This window comes from Notothenia rossii (assembly GCF_949606895.1).
Source record: "Notothenia rossii genome assembly, chromosome: 1".
Classification (NCBI taxonomy): Eukaryota; Metazoa; Chordata; class Actinopteri; order Perciformes; family Nototheniidae; genus Notothenia; species Notothenia rossii.
The window spans coordinates 83,612,653-83,630,135 of NC_136912.1; the positions used below are offsets into that span (position 1 = coordinate 83,612,653).

The 17,483-nt window shown below is 40.9% G+C and overlaps 1 protein-coding gene across 1 annotated transcript; it reads left to right on the forward strand.

The window, feature by feature from the left end:
• The first annotated feature begins 3,326 nt into the window (after positions 1 to 3,326).
• LOC307015099 (vitellogenin-2-like) lies at positions 3,327 to 11,790 on the forward strand. Its single transcript, XM_079643492.1, has 34 exons — positions 3,327 to 3,360; positions 3,617 to 3,637; positions 3,756 to 3,907; positions 4,025 to 4,276; positions 4,360 to 4,521; positions 4,611 to 4,759; positions 4,869 to 5,019; positions 5,110 to 5,267; positions 5,349 to 5,514; positions 5,604 to 5,729; positions 5,818 to 6,036; positions 6,127 to 6,344; positions 6,428 to 6,525; positions 6,610 to 6,734; positions 6,839 to 6,940; positions 7,056 to 7,175; positions 7,268 to 7,454; positions 7,539 to 7,632; positions 7,751 to 7,936; positions 8,023 to 8,173; positions 8,251 to 8,464; positions 8,551 to 8,909; positions 8,996 to 9,040; positions 9,114 to 9,182; positions 9,273 to 9,479; positions 9,553 to 9,695; positions 9,848 to 9,986; positions 10,094 to 10,223; positions 10,318 to 10,501; positions 10,608 to 10,702; positions 10,804 to 10,898; positions 10,980 to 11,145; positions 11,320 to 11,481; positions 11,569 to 11,790. The coding sequence occupies exons 3-34, from the start codon at positions 3,809 to 3,811 to the stop codon at positions 11,679 to 11,681; spliced, it is 4,884 nt and encodes a 1,627-aa protein (XP_079499618.1). The 5' UTR covers positions 3,327 to 3,360; positions 3,617 to 3,637; positions 3,756 to 3,808; the 3' UTR covers positions 11,682 to 11,790.
• Positions 11,791 to 17,483: the final 5,693 nt, after the last annotated feature.

A 17,483-nucleotide genomic window follows, 5' to 3' on the forward strand; every position in this document is an offset into this window, starting at 1 on the left:
TTTTGATAATAACATATATTTCAATGTTGATGAACTTCATACTTTTCATTCATAATCTGATTGTGTTTGTAGCTCACTGTTGAAATAAAAAAAAAACATTACAATTACAAAATAATTATATCTACAGCCCCTAAACACAAACAAATAACACACTTGTTCTGCAATAATATGTTTTATGTTTCCTGTAATTTTTGTTAGGAAAGGACATGCCTGAAAGACAGGAAATGTTCTCCTTCTCTGAGGGTCAAGAAGAACATCCAAGAGGAACATTAAAAGCTGATGCTATGAGATTTTAAGACCAGTACACTAAGAAACTACTTTTATTGTAAAAACAGTCAGCTGATCGAATGCACCTATTTCCACATCTACACTCCATGCGCTGATTATTTCTATTTGCCTCTCTTTATCAGCTTCACATCACTTGTGCCTTGTACCGCAGAGTTTGCAACGTCACAAATAAATGGGGCCAATCTTCAGTCAGATGTGAATGTGTAATCTAACATTTTCAGTAAGAATAATGGACGAAAGGAATGCAAATACAAATACAATTTATTGAAATGTGAACCAAAACTTAATCAAACATGTTTTAAATAAAAAGCACATATGGACAGAAGGTGTAAAACTATTAAAGTAAACACATTTAGTCAAATAAAGTGACAGACTAGGCCTGTGCAGTTGGTATCAGCTTTGCCCAGCATGGGCTCCTCCATCAGACCAGGTCCTCCTTGCAGAGGAAAGACCCTCAGTCCTCTCCGGGCCAAACAAACAGACAGGACGTCCATCACACGGAGGTTTCTCCCTGAAGTCTCTACAGCTTTCTGGACACCACGCTGTCTCAATCCGTCCACACTGAATATGAGAGGGGGAAAATGAAAATTACAAAATGCTTTAGACAATAAGAAACATAAAGTTGACTGTTGAGTTGCTCAGTTTTTTTAGATTGTCAATGCTATTACTGTATAACTAATATATCAGGATAAGAGGCACATTCAAATAAAGATTGGTCTTTAAATACATGTTGTCTTTTGAATTGTTTGTCTAAAGTCAAGGATCTAGATCTGGTACTTAGTTTTAATGATACAGTCTGGTTATTATGCTGTTTGGAGGAGGCCTCACAGGTAAGAGCACTAACTAGCTACCATCACATGTACCTTAGCTTGACTTAAATGTATTAAACGTATAATTAAGTGATATAAAAATATAAATAACTAATGTCATGCAAACATATTAATATTTGCTTGATTCCAGTGTTGACTTTAGCACAATTGCATACAAACGTTAAGGGATTTTAAGATTCTGAAGTATTATGCTAAATACTCAATAACTTAGATTATTATTTATAGTTTTGCTGAATAGTTTCATGTCCGCTTACTTTAGAAACGTAAAATGCCACGGCAGTGTGCACTGCAGATGGGGAGCATGTTAGCTTAGCTTGGTAGCTTCAGCTAGCTCTGGAACTTTCAGCTCGGTGGCAGCAGGTCCCGACAGAAGGCGGGAGTTGAACTCTGACGTCACTGTCGAGCCGTTAGTGGCCAACTCCGCCTACTAAGGGCTTCTCGGCAACTGCAGAATCCTATGGGTGACGTCACGGACCCTACGTCCATTTATATATACAGTCTATGGTTTTGACTCTGCAGACCGTTTACATGCAGAAAAACCTTCATAACACACAAGGGGACGGGTAATAACCGGGAAAGCATGACATGTGACCTTTAAGTACAATTGCGAGGTTGTCGTATACTTACCTTGAGCATTTCAATGTTTTACTACTTTGTACTTCTACCCCACTACATTCAGAGGTTAATCATGTCCCTTAAGTTTCTTTGCAGATTGTGTTTAATAATTTGCGATATAATCAACACTTAAATAAGACTTTAGCTTATCCTTATTACCAGATATCCAGTGTATTCCTACACTCTGGAACTTCCACTTCCACTTTTACTTAAGTACAAGCTCTAAGTACTTCTTCCACATCTGTTAACAATGTTCCTCTCAAATCAATGCAGACTAGAAGGCCTATTTACTACATTAGACAAGTAGGACACAACTTCTCTGGATTTGTAACCAGAATTATAATAAGATTGCACTTTTAAGTGTTTTTCAGTTTTTTAATAATTACAGAAAAACATACCAAAAACTTGACAAAACAGGGGTCTTACAATGCTCTTTTATATAAATATTCCTATGAAAATTATGCTGTTTTATACTGAAAAGTCTCGATTAAAAAGAATATTTTTATAATTTGACCCACCTCTTTTTAATGAACTTTAGTCCACCTTCTATTTTAGAGTATACATAAACATAATACAATCTTCAAGGTTATTCAAGGTTGTTATACATTCATTTTATTAAAACAAGAACGATTTGATAAAACAATAATCATACAAATAATGTATTTAAATATGCAATATATTTACACAATTTTTTTTTGTTGACGCAATTATTTAGAAAGCAGTCGCTTTAGATACATGTATTGTTTTATGATGTATGATACTGTACATTAAGGCCTGAATAATTAGCAGAACATCTTAATTTACTCCATACATGTAATTGTTTTAAATACAATCTGGCCATGCCTTATATCTAATTAATATGCATGTTTCCAAAAGACTAAATGCCTGTAAAAAAAATCGGGAAAATAAACCAAATTAATAACCTGTTTTAACTATACAGGCTGGTCATGAGTTTGATTTAATTTGGGTGTATAATTAATTTATACTATCTTGCAAGCTGAGTAAACAAATGGTGGATTTTTGTTTTGAGAGTCAACAGTTACTGGACCGTGCTGATAGTAGTGTGATGAAATTGCAGGGCACAATGACATTTTATACAAGACTGACATGTATGCAACCAAAGCCATTTAAAAAAAAGCATTCTACAATAATCTTTTATTTATCAATATTAATCATTTATGTGATTTTAAGTCATTGGATGATTACGTTTAACTTAAGCTATTTCTTTAATAAAACATATAAAAAAACATGTAAATTACATTTTAGTGAAATATAGCGATGTATGTATTAAAATGTGTGATACCATAAAATAGTATAAAACAGCTTGAAATGTTTTCTGTTAAAATTGATTCTTCGGATTTTGGTCATCAAGCAGTTTGTTCCAGGCAGTCAGGTCAAAACAACTTGTTTCGTGACATTTTCCATTTGTGTCACCCTCACTTTGTTTACTTTTCATGGTCAGGGCAAGGCAACTTTAATGACAATCAGGCTGATATTTAGTTAATGATACATTTCGATTTTGGCCCACAATCAGCAAAACTGCCTTTAAAAAGAAAGCCTCTGTTAGCAATAACTCACATTCTAACCATGAAGGTCCTTGTGTTTGCCTTAACTGTGGCTCTTGCCGGTGAGTAAATGTCTATTTAAAATGTCATCAACTAAGATTGAAATTTAAATTGAATGTCATTTCTGAAAATGTTGCTTTTTGTTTAGATGCCCTAATGAGTACATTGTAGCAATTCTCCACTAATATTCTTTTTTATTAGGATAAAAATAAGAAAATAAACAAACATTTTTACAGAACGTGTAATCTTGTTGTTTTTTAACCAATGGTAAAGCAGAAAAATAGACACAAAAATAACATTGTTTCTCTTTTTCGCTAGCTGGTTACCAAGTGAACTTTGGTAAGTTGCGATCTTTTTTTCCTTTTAGGATTCTTTGGATAAAAATAAAAAGTCTCTATTTCTTAACTTTTGAAGTAAAAATGCAATCTGTAATTGGTTTTCTGGTCTGTCATTACAGTTCCAGAGTTGGCCACAGGGAAGACCTACGTCTTCAAATATGAAGCCCTTGTTATGGGGGGACTGCCTGAGGAGGGTCTAGCACGGGCTGGAGTGAAAGTGCTTAGTAAAGTTATGATCAGTGCATTGTCTGATGACAACTTCATTCTGAAGGTAACAACCAATTCAATGTTAAAGAACAATTTCATTATTATGTATAACGTATGCACCAGAAAAATGATTTTCCAATCCAATGCTCACAATGTATTAAACTGTCTCACTCCTTTATAGCTTGAAGACCCTGAAATATTTGAGTACAGTGGCATCTGGCCGAAAGACTCTTTCACCCCAGCCACCAAGCTCACCTCAGCCCTGGCTGTTCAGCTCTTGACACCCATCAAGTTTGAGTATGCCAACGGTGTTGTCGGCAAACTCTTTGCACCAACTGGTATCTCTACCACTGTGCTGAATGTCCACAGAGGAATCCTCAACATCTTCCAGCTGAACATCAAGAAGACGCAGAATGTCTATGAGCTGCAAGAGGTACTGATATCTAATTTTCATAGAGTTAAAGCTAACAAAAGGAAGGAATACCAAAACTAATAAACTGATTTTGTTGCCACTAGCTTGGTGTACAGGGTGTGTGCAAGACCCACTACGTCATCAGTGAGGACGCAAAGGCCGAGCGCATCCTGTTGACCAAGACTAAGGACCTGAACAACTGCCAGGAGAGAATCATTAAGGATATCGGCTTGGCATACACAGAGAGATGCCCTGAGTGTGAGGCTGTAAGTGCACTTTTCCCACTGGCTTCATACTCTCTACTACACTCATGTGCAATGCTGGTGTGATGACGTTGTGCTTCTTTTGAATGCAGAGAGCAAAGACCCTGAAGGGAACCGCTGCTTTTAACTACGTCCTGAAGCCATCAGCCACAGGTGCTCACATCTTGGAGGCAACCGTTACAGAGCTAATCCAGTACTCACCCATCAACATCTTGAATGGTGCTGCCCAGATGGAGTCAAAGTATGCGTTTGAATGAAAGAAGAAATAATGCAATTAAAGTGTTTACCACACTATCCTCCTCGAAAAGAGCCACAATGCATGTTGATGGAGTGATTATATATGTTTATAGGCAAAAGCTGACCTTCTTGGAGGCCGCGAAGACCCCAGTGGAGCCCATCAGAGCTGAATATCTTCACCGTGGATCCCTGCAGTACGAGTTTGGCAGTGAGCTTCTCCAGATTCCCATCCAGCTTTTGAGGATCAGCAATGTTGAGGCTCAGGTACTCCAGGAAATATTCCACCTTTTCAAATGTTGTTGAAATGATCCTGTAGCAACAAATTGAGGATAGGAAATCATTTTTTTCTGACAGATTGTTGAGGTTCTGCACCACCTGGTTACCTTCAATGTTGCCAAGGTGCATGAAGATTCCCCACTGAAGTTCATTGAACTAATCCAGCTGCTGCGTTTGGCCGGAAATGAGAGAATTGAGGTCCTCTGGACTCAATACAAAAACAGAGACGATTACAGGTAACTATCATTTAGAGAAGAGACATTCAAAATAAAAACAACGTGCGGTGGAAAATATATTAATATCGTTCTTTTTCCCAGACACTGGATCCTGAATGCCATCCCTGCCATTGGTACTCATGTTACTCTGAAGTTCATCAAGGAGAAGTTCCTTGCTGGAGAGCTGACTATTGCCGAAGTTTCTCAAGCCCTGCTGGCCTCTGTTCACATGGTCACAGCAGACCTCGAAGCCATCAAGCTGGCCGAGGCAGGTCAACGTTTAAGTTTTTATTTTGTATTTGTAGTGATGTGAGTACTGGGACGTATAATCACTTCTTTATTTACACCACTATTCAGGGCTTGGCTATGAACGCTAAGATCCAAGGAAACCCAATCCTGCGTGAGATTGCCATGCTTGGATACGGCACCCTTGTTGCTAAATACTGTGCAGAGAACCCATCTTGCCCAGCTGAGCTTGTTAGGGTATGTATTGTATTTTCCCATGTGTAATATATAACTTCAATTGAGTTCAAACATCTGTGATATGAATGTTTTTCTGTCCCTTCCACAGCCGATCCATGAACTCGCCATTCAGGCTGTTGCCAGAGGTGAAATTGAGGAGCTCATCATAACTCTCAAGGTTCTGGGTAACGCTGGACATCCTGGCAGTTTGAAGACAATCATGAAGCTCCTGCCTGGCTTTGGGAGTGCTGCTGCTTCTCTGCCTCTCAGAGTTCACATTGATGCCGTTCTGGCCCTGAGGAACATTGCTAAGAGGGAGCCTAAGATGGTGAGACTACATTTTCCGCTTCCTTCCATTATTAATAAGAATACAGTGAAAACCAGTTTCATTTATAACGTACATCATCTTTGTGATTAGGTCCAAGAAATGGCTGTTCAGCTGTTCATGGACAAGACTCTCCACCCAGAGCTCCGCATGGTCACTGCTATCGTACTCTTTGAGAGCAAGCTGCCCATGGGTCTGGTGACTACTCTTGCTGATGCTCTCCTCAAAGAAACAAATCTACAGATCGCTAGCTTTGTCTACTCTTACATGAAGTCCATGACCAAGAGTACCGCTCCTGATCTTGCCTCCGTGTAAGAACATTAAATATGTATTTTGTAGATTATTTCGTTATGTTAGCACCAATAATCAAATAAATGTTTGTATTTTCTTGCAGTGCTGCCGCCTGTAACGTTGCTGTGAAGATCCTCAGCCCCAAATTCGAAAGACTGAGCTACCGCTACAGCAAAGCCCTCTATGCAGATACCTACCAGAGTAAGTTGATAACAGGATAATCATTTGCCGTCAGAGATGTGAGAAAAATACGTTATTTGATGGTTTTCTTCCTTTGCCCTGCAGGCCCCTGGATGATCGGTGCTGCTGCCAGCGCCTTCTATGTTAATGATGCTGCAACTCTGTTGCCAAGAGCCATTGTGGCCAAAGCTCGTACCTACTTTGCAGGAGCTTATGCTGATGTTCTTGAGGTATGACAAATATGTCTTACATCACTAGTTAACACAACAAAAGGCTAATGTATCTAGCATGTGCTTAGTAAAAATACTAAGGCTTTAAATGCTGTTTTTCTCAGGTTGGAGTGAGAACTGAGGGAGTGCAAGAGGCCCTTCTGAAAATCAAGGATGTTCCTGCGAATGCTGACAGAATGACCAAGATGAAACGCGTTATGAAGGCTGTACGTTTAACAGATCACACTGAACTTTTTTTTTTTTATAAGTACAAATTATGATTGCACATTTTATTAAGAGAAGTATTATACTCTGTTGAATTTTACCTTTTCCTTTACACAGCTTTCTGATTGGAGGGCTCAGCCTTCCAGCCAGCCCCTAGCCTCCATCTATGTGAGGTTCTTCGGACAGGAAATTGCATTTGTCAACCTTAACAAAGCCATTGTTGATCAGGTTATCGAGGTAATGCATATTTTACTGTACTCATGACTGCTTAGTAATAAATGTATTATGAACTTAATATCTAATGTCTTATGACAATGTTGTGTTGACAGCTCGCTAATGGACCAGCAATTCAGACTGCTGGCAGGAAGGCTTTGGATTATCTGCTGGGAGGTTTCGCTGTGCATTACGCTAAACCAATGCTGGTTGCTGAGGTTCGTCGCATCATTCCCACCGCAGTTGGTCTGCCAATGGAGCTCGCTTTCTATACTGCTGCCGTTGCTGCTGCATCTGTTGAATGTAAATTGCAGTTGTTCATCTTAACTGTTGCTGATTTGGAAAAATTATTCATATTGATACTGAAAATGTTTGGTTTTCTTCCAGTCTCAGCAAGTGTGTTACCAGCTCTGCCTGCGAACTTCCATGCTTCCCAGCTTCTGAAGTCCGACATCAACATCAGGGCTGCCATTACTCCAAGGTAATCCACGTGTAGCTTACTTGAGCAATGATTAAGACTTTTCTCATCACTTTTACTCTGAAAAATAAATGTATTCATGAACACTACCCTTAAAATCAATATGTTCTGTCCCTTGCAGCGTTTCCATGCATACCTACGCAGTTATGGGAGTGAACACTGATTTAATCCAGGCTGCCCTGCTCTCAAGAGCAAGAGTACACACCATCGTTCCCGCAAAGGTTGAATTAAGAATTGACATGATTAAGGGTAACTTCAAGCTTGAGCTTCTGCCGGTTCAGGGCATCGACAAGATTGCTTCTGCAATGTAAGTATTTGTCATTGCTTAAAGTCACAAGTATCACCCAGTTCTGAATAATACTTTTTTTAACTATATATTTTCTTCTCCAAAAGTGTTGAGACTTATGCTGTTGCAAGAAACGTGGAAGACCTCGCAGCCGCCAAAATGACACCAATGATCCCAGCTGCATTGGCAACACAGGTGTCAAGGGAGACTTTCTCTTCAAAGATTTCAAAAATGGCATCCTCTCTGGCTTACAGCATGGTGAGATTGATTTACTGACCACCATTTCCAGCACTAGCATTTACTCTGTAATTAATCTGGTGCCCTCTGTTTTACAGTCAGCATCATCTGAAATCATTCCCGTTGATCTGCCGAGTAAAATGGCCAGCCAACTGAAGGCCAAGGCCTTCGAGAAGAAACGGTGCGCTCAAACTAAAACCTTCGGAATCAAGGCATGCACTGAGATTGAATCTCGCAATGCTGCCTTCATCAGAAACTGCCCACTCTACGCCATGATCGGAAAACATGCTATCACCGTTGAGGTTGCTCCAGGCAAGTGAAATGGATAACAACAAAATTCCAGTATTTTGAAGAAGTTTATAAAAAGGTAACAGATGTAATTATCAATTTGGTTGCAGCTGACGGACCAGTCATCGAGAAGATTGAAATTGAGATTCAGGTTGGAGAAAAAGCAGCAGAAAAGATCATCAAAGTGATTAACATGAGCGAGGAAGAGGAAGTTGTCGAGGACAAGAACGTCCTGATGAAACTGAGGAAAATCTTGGTTCCTGGTCTGAAGAAAAGGTCATCATCTTCATCCAGCTCCAGCAGCTCTCGTTCAAGCCTTTCATCATCTGCTTCATCTATGTCTTCATCCAAGTCTTCCTCCAGTTCCTCCTCTGAACGCAAGAGCAAGATGGTGGACCTTCTCTCTCCACTCAGCAGGGCATCAAAAAGACAGAGAAGTTCCTCCAGCCAGTCCAGCTCCTTGTATAAGGTAAGTTGGCTTTACCTATGAACATATACAATACAGCACGTTTAAAAAAAAGTATGTGCACGAATGATTCTATTTGTCTATTGCAGCAACAACTGAATGAGATGAGGTTTATCAAGAACCATGTCCATCAGGTAATTATCAGATTAATGAGACAGAGACATTGTGTACGTCAAGTCTTGTGCTTAATGGTTTCTTTGTTTGCAGCATGCCCTCTCCACCGCTCGTGCCAGCAGCAAGAGCAGTGCCTACAGCTTCGAGTCCATCTACAATAAGGTAAGTCAACAGACCAAGCCATTACAAACTTGTTTTTGGTTTGATATATCTAAACTTTCGTTAATATCAATATCTTGTTTGCACTTTAAGGCCAAGTACCTCGCTAACGCCGTCGCTCCTGCTGTGACCATCCTCATCCGCGCTGTGAGGGCCGACCGCAAGGTTCAGGGATACCAGATCGCAGCTTACGTTGACAGAGCTACCGCCAGACTTCAGCTCATTTTTGCCAACCTTGCTGAGGAGGACCACTACAGAATCTGTGCCGATGGTGTCATGCTGAGCAAACACAAGCTGATGGTAAACACATTGATTTTATGATTAGGCAATAGTTGTGTGATGCATGAGATTTTAACTCATTTAATCTACCTAGGCCAAGGTTGCCTGGGGCATTGAGTGCAAAGAGTACGTAGCTGAGATCACAGCTGAGACCGGTGTAGTCAGTAAAAATCCTGCAGCCAGCGTGAAGGTTACCTGGGAGAAACTTCCAAAGAGCTTGAAGCGCTACGCAAAGGAGTAAGTCTCACATTTATGCAGATTTCAAACATTTCAAAAACAGAGTAATGAGTTCCTACGTACTCTGGGAAACTTTATTTGAAATGCAACATTTCAACTTCATTACATTCTTTACTTAAACACGAAAATAACCATAATCTTTATGCTTATAGGATCTCTGAGTACATCTCCCGCATTGCTAAGGAATACGGAGTAAACCTGGACAACACCAAAAATATTGCCAATGAGATTAAACTGTCTGTGGCTGTTGCTTCTGAGAAAAGCCTGAATATTGTGATGAAGACACCAAAGGTTCGACTTTTATTGCCCATCATTCACACAAAACACTTTTTTGAATCATATTTTGCCTCCCAGTTTGTATGAAAACACTAAATCGCTTTGTTGGTTTTTTATTACAGATGACAGTTTACAAACTTGGCGTGACACTCCCTTTTTCTCTGCCATTTGGAAACACCGCTGCTGAGCTGGAACTCTACCAGGACAACTTGCCTGAGCAGATCTCTTATATTTTCACCAAGGCTAACGCAGGTGAAAATATTTTGAAGAACAGGTTTTACTGAATAGCCAGACTGATCAGTGAAAAGCTAACTTGCTGTTTTATCTTTTCTTCCGGCTCCTCCAGCTGAGTGCACCTTAGTCAAGGACACACTGATCACATTCAACAACAGGAAATTGAAGCTCGAGCTGCCACTCTCTTGCAACCAGGTTTTGGCTCAGGATTGCACCTCAGAACTTAAATTCATTGTTCTGCTGAAGAGGGATCAAGCACAGGAGCAGAACCTGATCAATGTGAAGATCGCAGACATGTGAGGACAACACTTATTTATATCTAAAGTGTAGGATCTGTCCATGTACAAAAAGGCAAGATCCAGCAATGACTGTGAAACATGTATTTCAATTGTCTTCACACAGTGATGTGGACCTGTACCCTAAGGACAACGTTATCATGGTTAAGGTCAACGGAGTAGAAAACCCCATCAGCAACCTGCCATACCAGCATCCCGCAGGTTTGTTTTTCTATGGACTCAAATGTAACTGTCATACTAATATTATTACATTTTTTTAAAGTTAAAAATCAAATTTTATATGTATTTGCATTCATTTTTAGGCAAAATTCAGATCAGACAGAGAGATCAGGGCATCGCTCTCCATGCTCCCAGCCACGGTCTCCAGGAGGTCTTCCTGGACCAGAACGTACTGAAGGTGATAAAAGATCATCAAGATTAAGATGTATTAATCTCTATACTGTTGAGGGAGGAAACGCTGAACTGTTTATTTCCCCAGGTGAAAGTTGTGGACTGGATGAAGGGACAGACCTGTGGACTCTGTGGAAAGGCTGACGGAGAAATCAGACAGGAGTTCCGCACACCCAACGAACGCGTGACCAAGGACGCAGTCAGCTACGCTCACTCCTGGGTGGTGGCTGGAAAGAGCTGCCGTGATGCCTCCGGTAAAACTCAATGATAATACCTCTATTCCGCCTATCGTATATAATTCAACAATATCTGTTTAGTTCAAACCTTAAAAACAATTTGAGTTATCCTTCATTTGTAATCTTTATTTTCCTTTTATTATTCTTGTGTCCTTATTATGTACAGTGCTTAACTTTTTTAATATTTTCCAGAGTGTTACATCAAGCTTGAATCTGTGAAGCTGGAGAAGCAGGTGATGCTCTACGGCCAGGAATCCAAATGCTACTCTGTTGAGCCCGTGCTGCGCTGCCTGCCCGGCTGCGTTCCAGTGAGGACCACCCCCGTCACTATTGGATACCACTGCCTGCCCCTTGGTGAGTCTGCAAGAAATCACAGCTGTCTTACAACACATTTTTTTATATTTTATGATGCCTAACTACTTTACACTCTCCTCTTTGCAGATTCTAACCTTAACATGTCTGGAAGTCTGAGCAGCATGTCAGAGAAGAGTATTGACCTGAGGGAAACAGCAGTAGCCCACCTGGCCTGTCGCTGCACCGCTCAGTGCACTTAATGTTAAAGCCTTCAGTCATATCATGTTTTACTTTTTTTTGTATTATTCATGCAAGTTAATTAAATTACCTTGGTTGAACTTTATTAAATTAATAAATGACGGAACCATCTATACTGTGTGTTGTCCAAAGTTCTTATTCAATAAAGCAAACTGAAAGATAATTGATACAGAGGCCCAATTCCAAACCGCCCCCTACACCCTACCCCTACACACTACCCCTCCGTTTGTGCGTTCCCGCAGAGGGTCCGCCACATTAAGTGCTGTTCCAAACCAACGAGTGTGGAGGGATAGTGGGTTATCAAGCCCTCAAATAGCGAGTCTGCATCGCACCTGACTTCACCTGCTGCTCCACCTGACAGGACCCAACACTGTGTTTGTCCGTCATGAAACAAGCTGTTTACAAACAGTTGCGTCGAAACATTCACTGATAAACTGCACAGCAAGAGCTATTTAATATCATACAGATTTTAACAACTTCATGGTTACCTCGTATTTGTTTAAAATCATTTACTCATGTTTAGTCTAGAAAATGGTAAAAGTTGTGTATATTTACACAGACTTTTGCTAAAAACTAAACGGCTTATTAACATCAGATTTTAAAACAAAAATATGTTAACAAAAAATATATGCAATAAAAGATTTTTAGAGTTTTATTTTTGATATTTGTCATCCAAGAGATGCTGATTTGAAAACGTTGTTTCGTATTATGGCATTTCCTGTTTCTGCTGGAGAGAGGGGAGTTCGTCCCAAAGCTTGCAACTATATTTACACCCGCCGTCTGAAAGGAGGGTATCACGATCCCTGTTCGGTTCTCCCTGTCATGTTTTCTTCCTTGTGTATTGTCTGGTCCCTCTCCCTGTGTTTTTCCTCCCTGTCTTTAGTTTCCCTGGTGTGCTGATATGGGCTGGTTTCATCAAGCTGTTGGCTAGTTTCTCCCCACAGAAAAAACACAATGTCTGAGGCGGGTTGCTGTTTGTTGACGTGAATCCCATCAAAGCATACGCCTCCTGGTATTGAAGGCATTTTGTTGGCTCAATTTTGGCTTTCTTTTGTTCTCCGTTCCCTGCTGTAGTGCTGCTACGTTCTAACCACGATTCCATTTCAATGTCTATTTTGTTATAATCTAATATTGCAACTGGCTTCCTGCTCAGCGTGGTTCCGGGCTAGAGCCTGATTTAGCTCTGGTTCTTCCTGTTTCCACCGCAGTGGAGCCGTCTCTCATTACCAAAAACCGGTTCTTAGCTGGCCCCACTCGGCTGCCCGGCAAGAACCAATACTCCACGCTCACGTCAGAAGGGGGCGAGATTAACCTGAGCAATAACAGTTAATGGCGAGTACGTCAAATACAAATTGTAACAAGCAGTAGCGTTGAGCAAAGTCAATAGAACGCGACCACACACTTGTAAAAACAGAGAAGAACCAGTTAAGCACCAGAAAAGCACACGAACAGACCTTGAACCCTTGGTGGTTCTCGGAATATTTTATGTAAAAATGTGTTTTCTATTTAACTTATTGTAATGTAGGAGCCAATTAACATCTGTGGGTATAAAGGTAGGAACCTATGTTTGGTGGTGAGAGGTTCCGCCGGAAGACCATACAGTTTTTGACCACACACACACACGGAGAACGCACACACGGAGTACACACACACAAGGAGAACACACACACACACACGGAGCACACACACAAACACGGGATTACAAGTGTAAACGGTAATATCGTGTGGTGAATATGGAAAGAAGCAAGTAAAATGGAAACCAGTAAAAGTGAAAATACATCCTGTTTCGAACTGGAAACTTTGTTTCTGACCTTTATTCGGCAGCAAACTTGTGTGCGTCAATTACACCCACAAAGCGGATCCTCAGAGGCTTAAAGTGTTGGCTTAGCCCAGGGGTCGGCAACCCGCGGCTCTCGAGCCGCATGCGGCCCTTTAAGCCCTCTGCTCTGTCTCCCTTGAGCTTAGACAAAAATAAGAAGGAAATAAAATAAAAGTATTTGTCGGACTATTTATATTTTGTTGCATGGTTGAAAATGTTTTGTATCTTGTATTTTGAGGTGATACTGTGACACATAAATAAAAAACAAAACGGTTTTAATTAGGTCAACTAAAATATGCGTCACATCCTGCCCCGGTCCCGAACTAGGGCCTTTTCTTGCAGGCAAATAACCTGACCCCTAGCTTGATGAGCGAACCATGGATAAATCAAAGAAAAGTACCGGAGGAACACAGGGTTTAATCCTGCGTGGACAGAGTTATATGCTTTCACAGCAAACAATGCTGGTTTACCGGTATGTTTGATATGTGGTGAGAAGTTGTCAAAGGTGCTGCAGCCTTTACGTATCGAGGAGAAAAACGGGAGAGGAAGACAGCTGACGATCTTCAGTCATAAAAGGCTTGTTTGAGACGCGTTGCAGCTCGCCTCGAAAGTAGACGAGAATAGCCGATCGCAGCCGGGGGAGGTCTCAAAAAGCTTGCCTGAAGTTGGACAGCTCCGAGTCGGCCTCTTCTTCTTCTTCTTCTTCTTCTTCTTCTTCTTCTTCTTCTTCTTCTTCTTCTTCTTCTTCTTCTGCTGCTTCGCCTTCTTCTTCTTTCGGTTTTTTGGCGGATTGCAAACAACTTTAAGGTGCATACCGCCACCTCCGGAGTCGGCTTGACTCGGTTTGCATTTATAAAGAATGCACACATGTGTTTAATCGTTAATGTCAGATATGTACTAAGTAAATACATTTGTTCCTGCTCAAGATTAGATTCAACTCTATTGTTATTGCACAGATTACAGGTACTGAGACAACGAAATGCAGTTTAGCTTCTAACCAGGAGTGCAACAAGCAGTAAAGTGAAAAGTAATGTACATAATCTACAGAATAAAAGATAGAATGAAGTGAATGATGAATAAACAGTGAGGGGTATGAATACACTAGATATACACAGCAGCCTGTGAGCAGTATGAACAGTGTGTATGAATATGCTAAGATATATAAAGTATAAAAAAGGTAAGCAGTGCAAGTATAGTATAACATATATAGATATTAATTTCATGATGATAAACATTGTGGAACAATGATGAACAATGTGAATGGAAGTGGCGACGTAAAACTGACACCAAACAACAACTTTTGCCGAGCCAATTGGAGAGTTTCATCAGCAGCACGGGGTAAAAACCACCAATGAGCGCTCAGCTCGAGATACCAGTGAGTCGTTTCCCATCAAGCATTTCGCCTCCGCAGCCCGTGGAGAGGAACTGCGCCGCCACGCCGCGCCTCGCTCTCAAGGCTGCGGGCGTCTTTGTCCCGCGAGATTTCAACGTCTCATGTGAGCGAGCCTACAGAGCAAGTCGGACAAAATAGGCTTGTTTGAGACGCGTTGCGGCTCGCCTCGAAAGTAGACGAGAATAGCCGATCGCAGCCGGGGGAGGTCTCAAAAAGCTCGCCTGAAGTCGGACAGCTCCGAGTCGGCTTCTTCTTCTTCTTCTTCTTCTTCTTCTTCTTCTTCTTCTTCTTCTTCTTCTGCTGCTTCGCCTTCTGCTGCTTCGCCTTCTTCTTCTTCTTCTCTCGGTTTTTTGGCGGATTGCAAACAACTTTAAGGTGCATACCGCCACCTCCGGAGTCGGCTTGACTCGGTTTGCATTTATAAAGAATGCACACATGTGTTTAATAGTTAATGTCAGATATGTACAAAGTAAATACATTTGTTCCTGCTCAAGATTAGATTCAACTCTATTGTTATTGCACATATTACAGGTACTGAGACAACGAAATGCAGTTTAGCTTCTAACCAGGAGTGCAACAAGCAGTAAAGTGAAAAGTAATGTACACAATCTACAGAATAAAATATAGAATGAATTGAATGATGAATAAACAGTGAGGGGTATGAATATACACAGCAGCCTGTGAGCAGTATGAACAGTGTGTATGAATATGCTAAGATATATAAAGTATGAAAACGGTAAGCAGTGCAAGTATAGTATAACATATATAGATATTAATTTCATGATGATAAACATTGTGGAACAATGATGAACAATGTGAATGGAAGTGGCGACGTAAAACTGACACCAAACAACAACTTTTGCCGAGCCAATTGGAGAGTTTCATCAGCAGCACGGGGTAAAAACCACCAATGAGCGCTCAGCTCGAGATACCAGCGAGTCGTTTCCCATCAAGCATTTCGCCTCCGCAGCCCGTGGAGAGGAACTGCGCCGCCACGCCGCGCCTCGCTCTCAAGGCTGCGGGCGTCTTTGTCCCGCGAGATTTCAACGTCTCATGTGAGCGAGCCTCCAGAGCAAGTCGGACAAAATAGGCTTGTTTGAGACGCGTTGCGGCTCGCCTCGAAAGTAGACGAGAATAGCCGATCGCAGCCGGGGGAGGTCTCAAAAAGCTCGCCTGAAGTCGGACAGCTCCGAGTCGGCTTCTTCTTCTTCTTCTTCTTCTTCTTCTGCTGCTTCGCCTTCTGCTGCTTCGCCTTCTTCTTCTTCTTCTCTCGGTTTTTTGGCGGATTGCAAACAACTTTAAGGTGCATACCGCCACCTCCGGAGTCGGCTTGACTCGGTTTGCATTTATAAAGAATGCACACATGTGTTTAATAGTTAATGTCAGATATGTACAAAGTAAATACATTTGTTCCTGCTCAAGATTAGATTCAACTCTATTGTTATTGCACATATTACAGGTACTGAGACAACGAAATGCAGTTTAGCTTCTAACCAGGAGTGCAACAAGCAGTAAAGTGAAAAGTAATGTACACAATCTACAGAATAAAATATAGAATGAATTGAATGATGAATAAACAGTGAGGGGTATGAATATACACAGCAGCCTGTGAGCAGTATGAACAGTGTGTATGAATATGCTAAGATATATAAAGTATGAAAACGGTAAGCAGTGCAAGTATAGTATACAATATATAGATATTAATTTCAAGATGATAAACATTGTGGAACAATGATGAAAAATGTGAATGAAAGTGCGGTAAAACTGACACAAAACAACAACAAACTTTTTTCCGAGCCAATTGGAGAGTTTCATCAGCAGCACGTGGTAAAAACCACCAATGAGCGCTCAGCTCGAGATACCAGCGAGTCGTTTCCCATCAAGCATTTTGCTTCCGCAGCCCGTGGAGAGGAACTGCGGGGTTATGGCTGGTTATGGCTAGAAAGGATCCGTCTAATGTGAATATGACGTCACTTGTTGTAATCGGAGCGGCTCGGTTGTAATCGGAGCGGCTCGGAAGCGCAGTCACGTGGCTGAATGTTTACGTTTGGGATGGCGAGAAACTAAACTATATTAGGTATGTAAATACTTGTTAGCGGTCTTGCTGTTGAAAGAAGAATGACAACACTGTAGATCAGCAACACTATGGTTTATTTTGTATTCACAGGCAAGTCAACGTTGTTGCAGTAAAAGTCCCAAGATAGCTCCTGGTGCAATAAAATGTATGTTGCATGTTACTGCTGTAGATGTGTTTACCTCTTTTATATCCCGTTGGGTAGTTTAATCTGCAGCAATGCATCATATTCTATAATATCATCATATATGTGTAGCTTTGTCTCTGTCGTATCTTTCAAAAGTAAAGTGAAACAGCTGTTTTCAGCTTTGTGATGATGCATTTTCCAGCTGATCCAAGAGGCTTTTTAAACACCTTACTTGGCTTAAGAGGGAGGGGAATTTTCTCAACACATAAAGGAACACTTTATCCTTCAGTTTATCACAAACATTACATCAACACATTTGGAGATCCTAATTTGAATCCAGTCTGTAATTTGATATTAAGGTTTTAATAATGAAATGAGGTCATGAATCGAG

Bases quoted from the DNA above. Each gene is read 5' to 3' on its own strand.
- LOC307015099 (XM_079643492.1), top strand. From the start codon at position 3,809: ATGGGGGGACTGCCTGAGGAGGGTCTAGCACGGGCTGGAGTGAAAGTG. The intron at 7,455-7,538 runs GTAAATTGCAGT...GTTTTCTTCCAG, and splicing joins TGCTGCTGCATCTGTTGAAT to TCTCAGCAAGTGTGTTACCA. The intron at 11,146-11,319 runs GTAAAACTCAAT...AATATTTTCCAG, and splicing joins GAGCTGCCGTGATGCCTCCG to AGTGTTACATCAAGCTTGAA.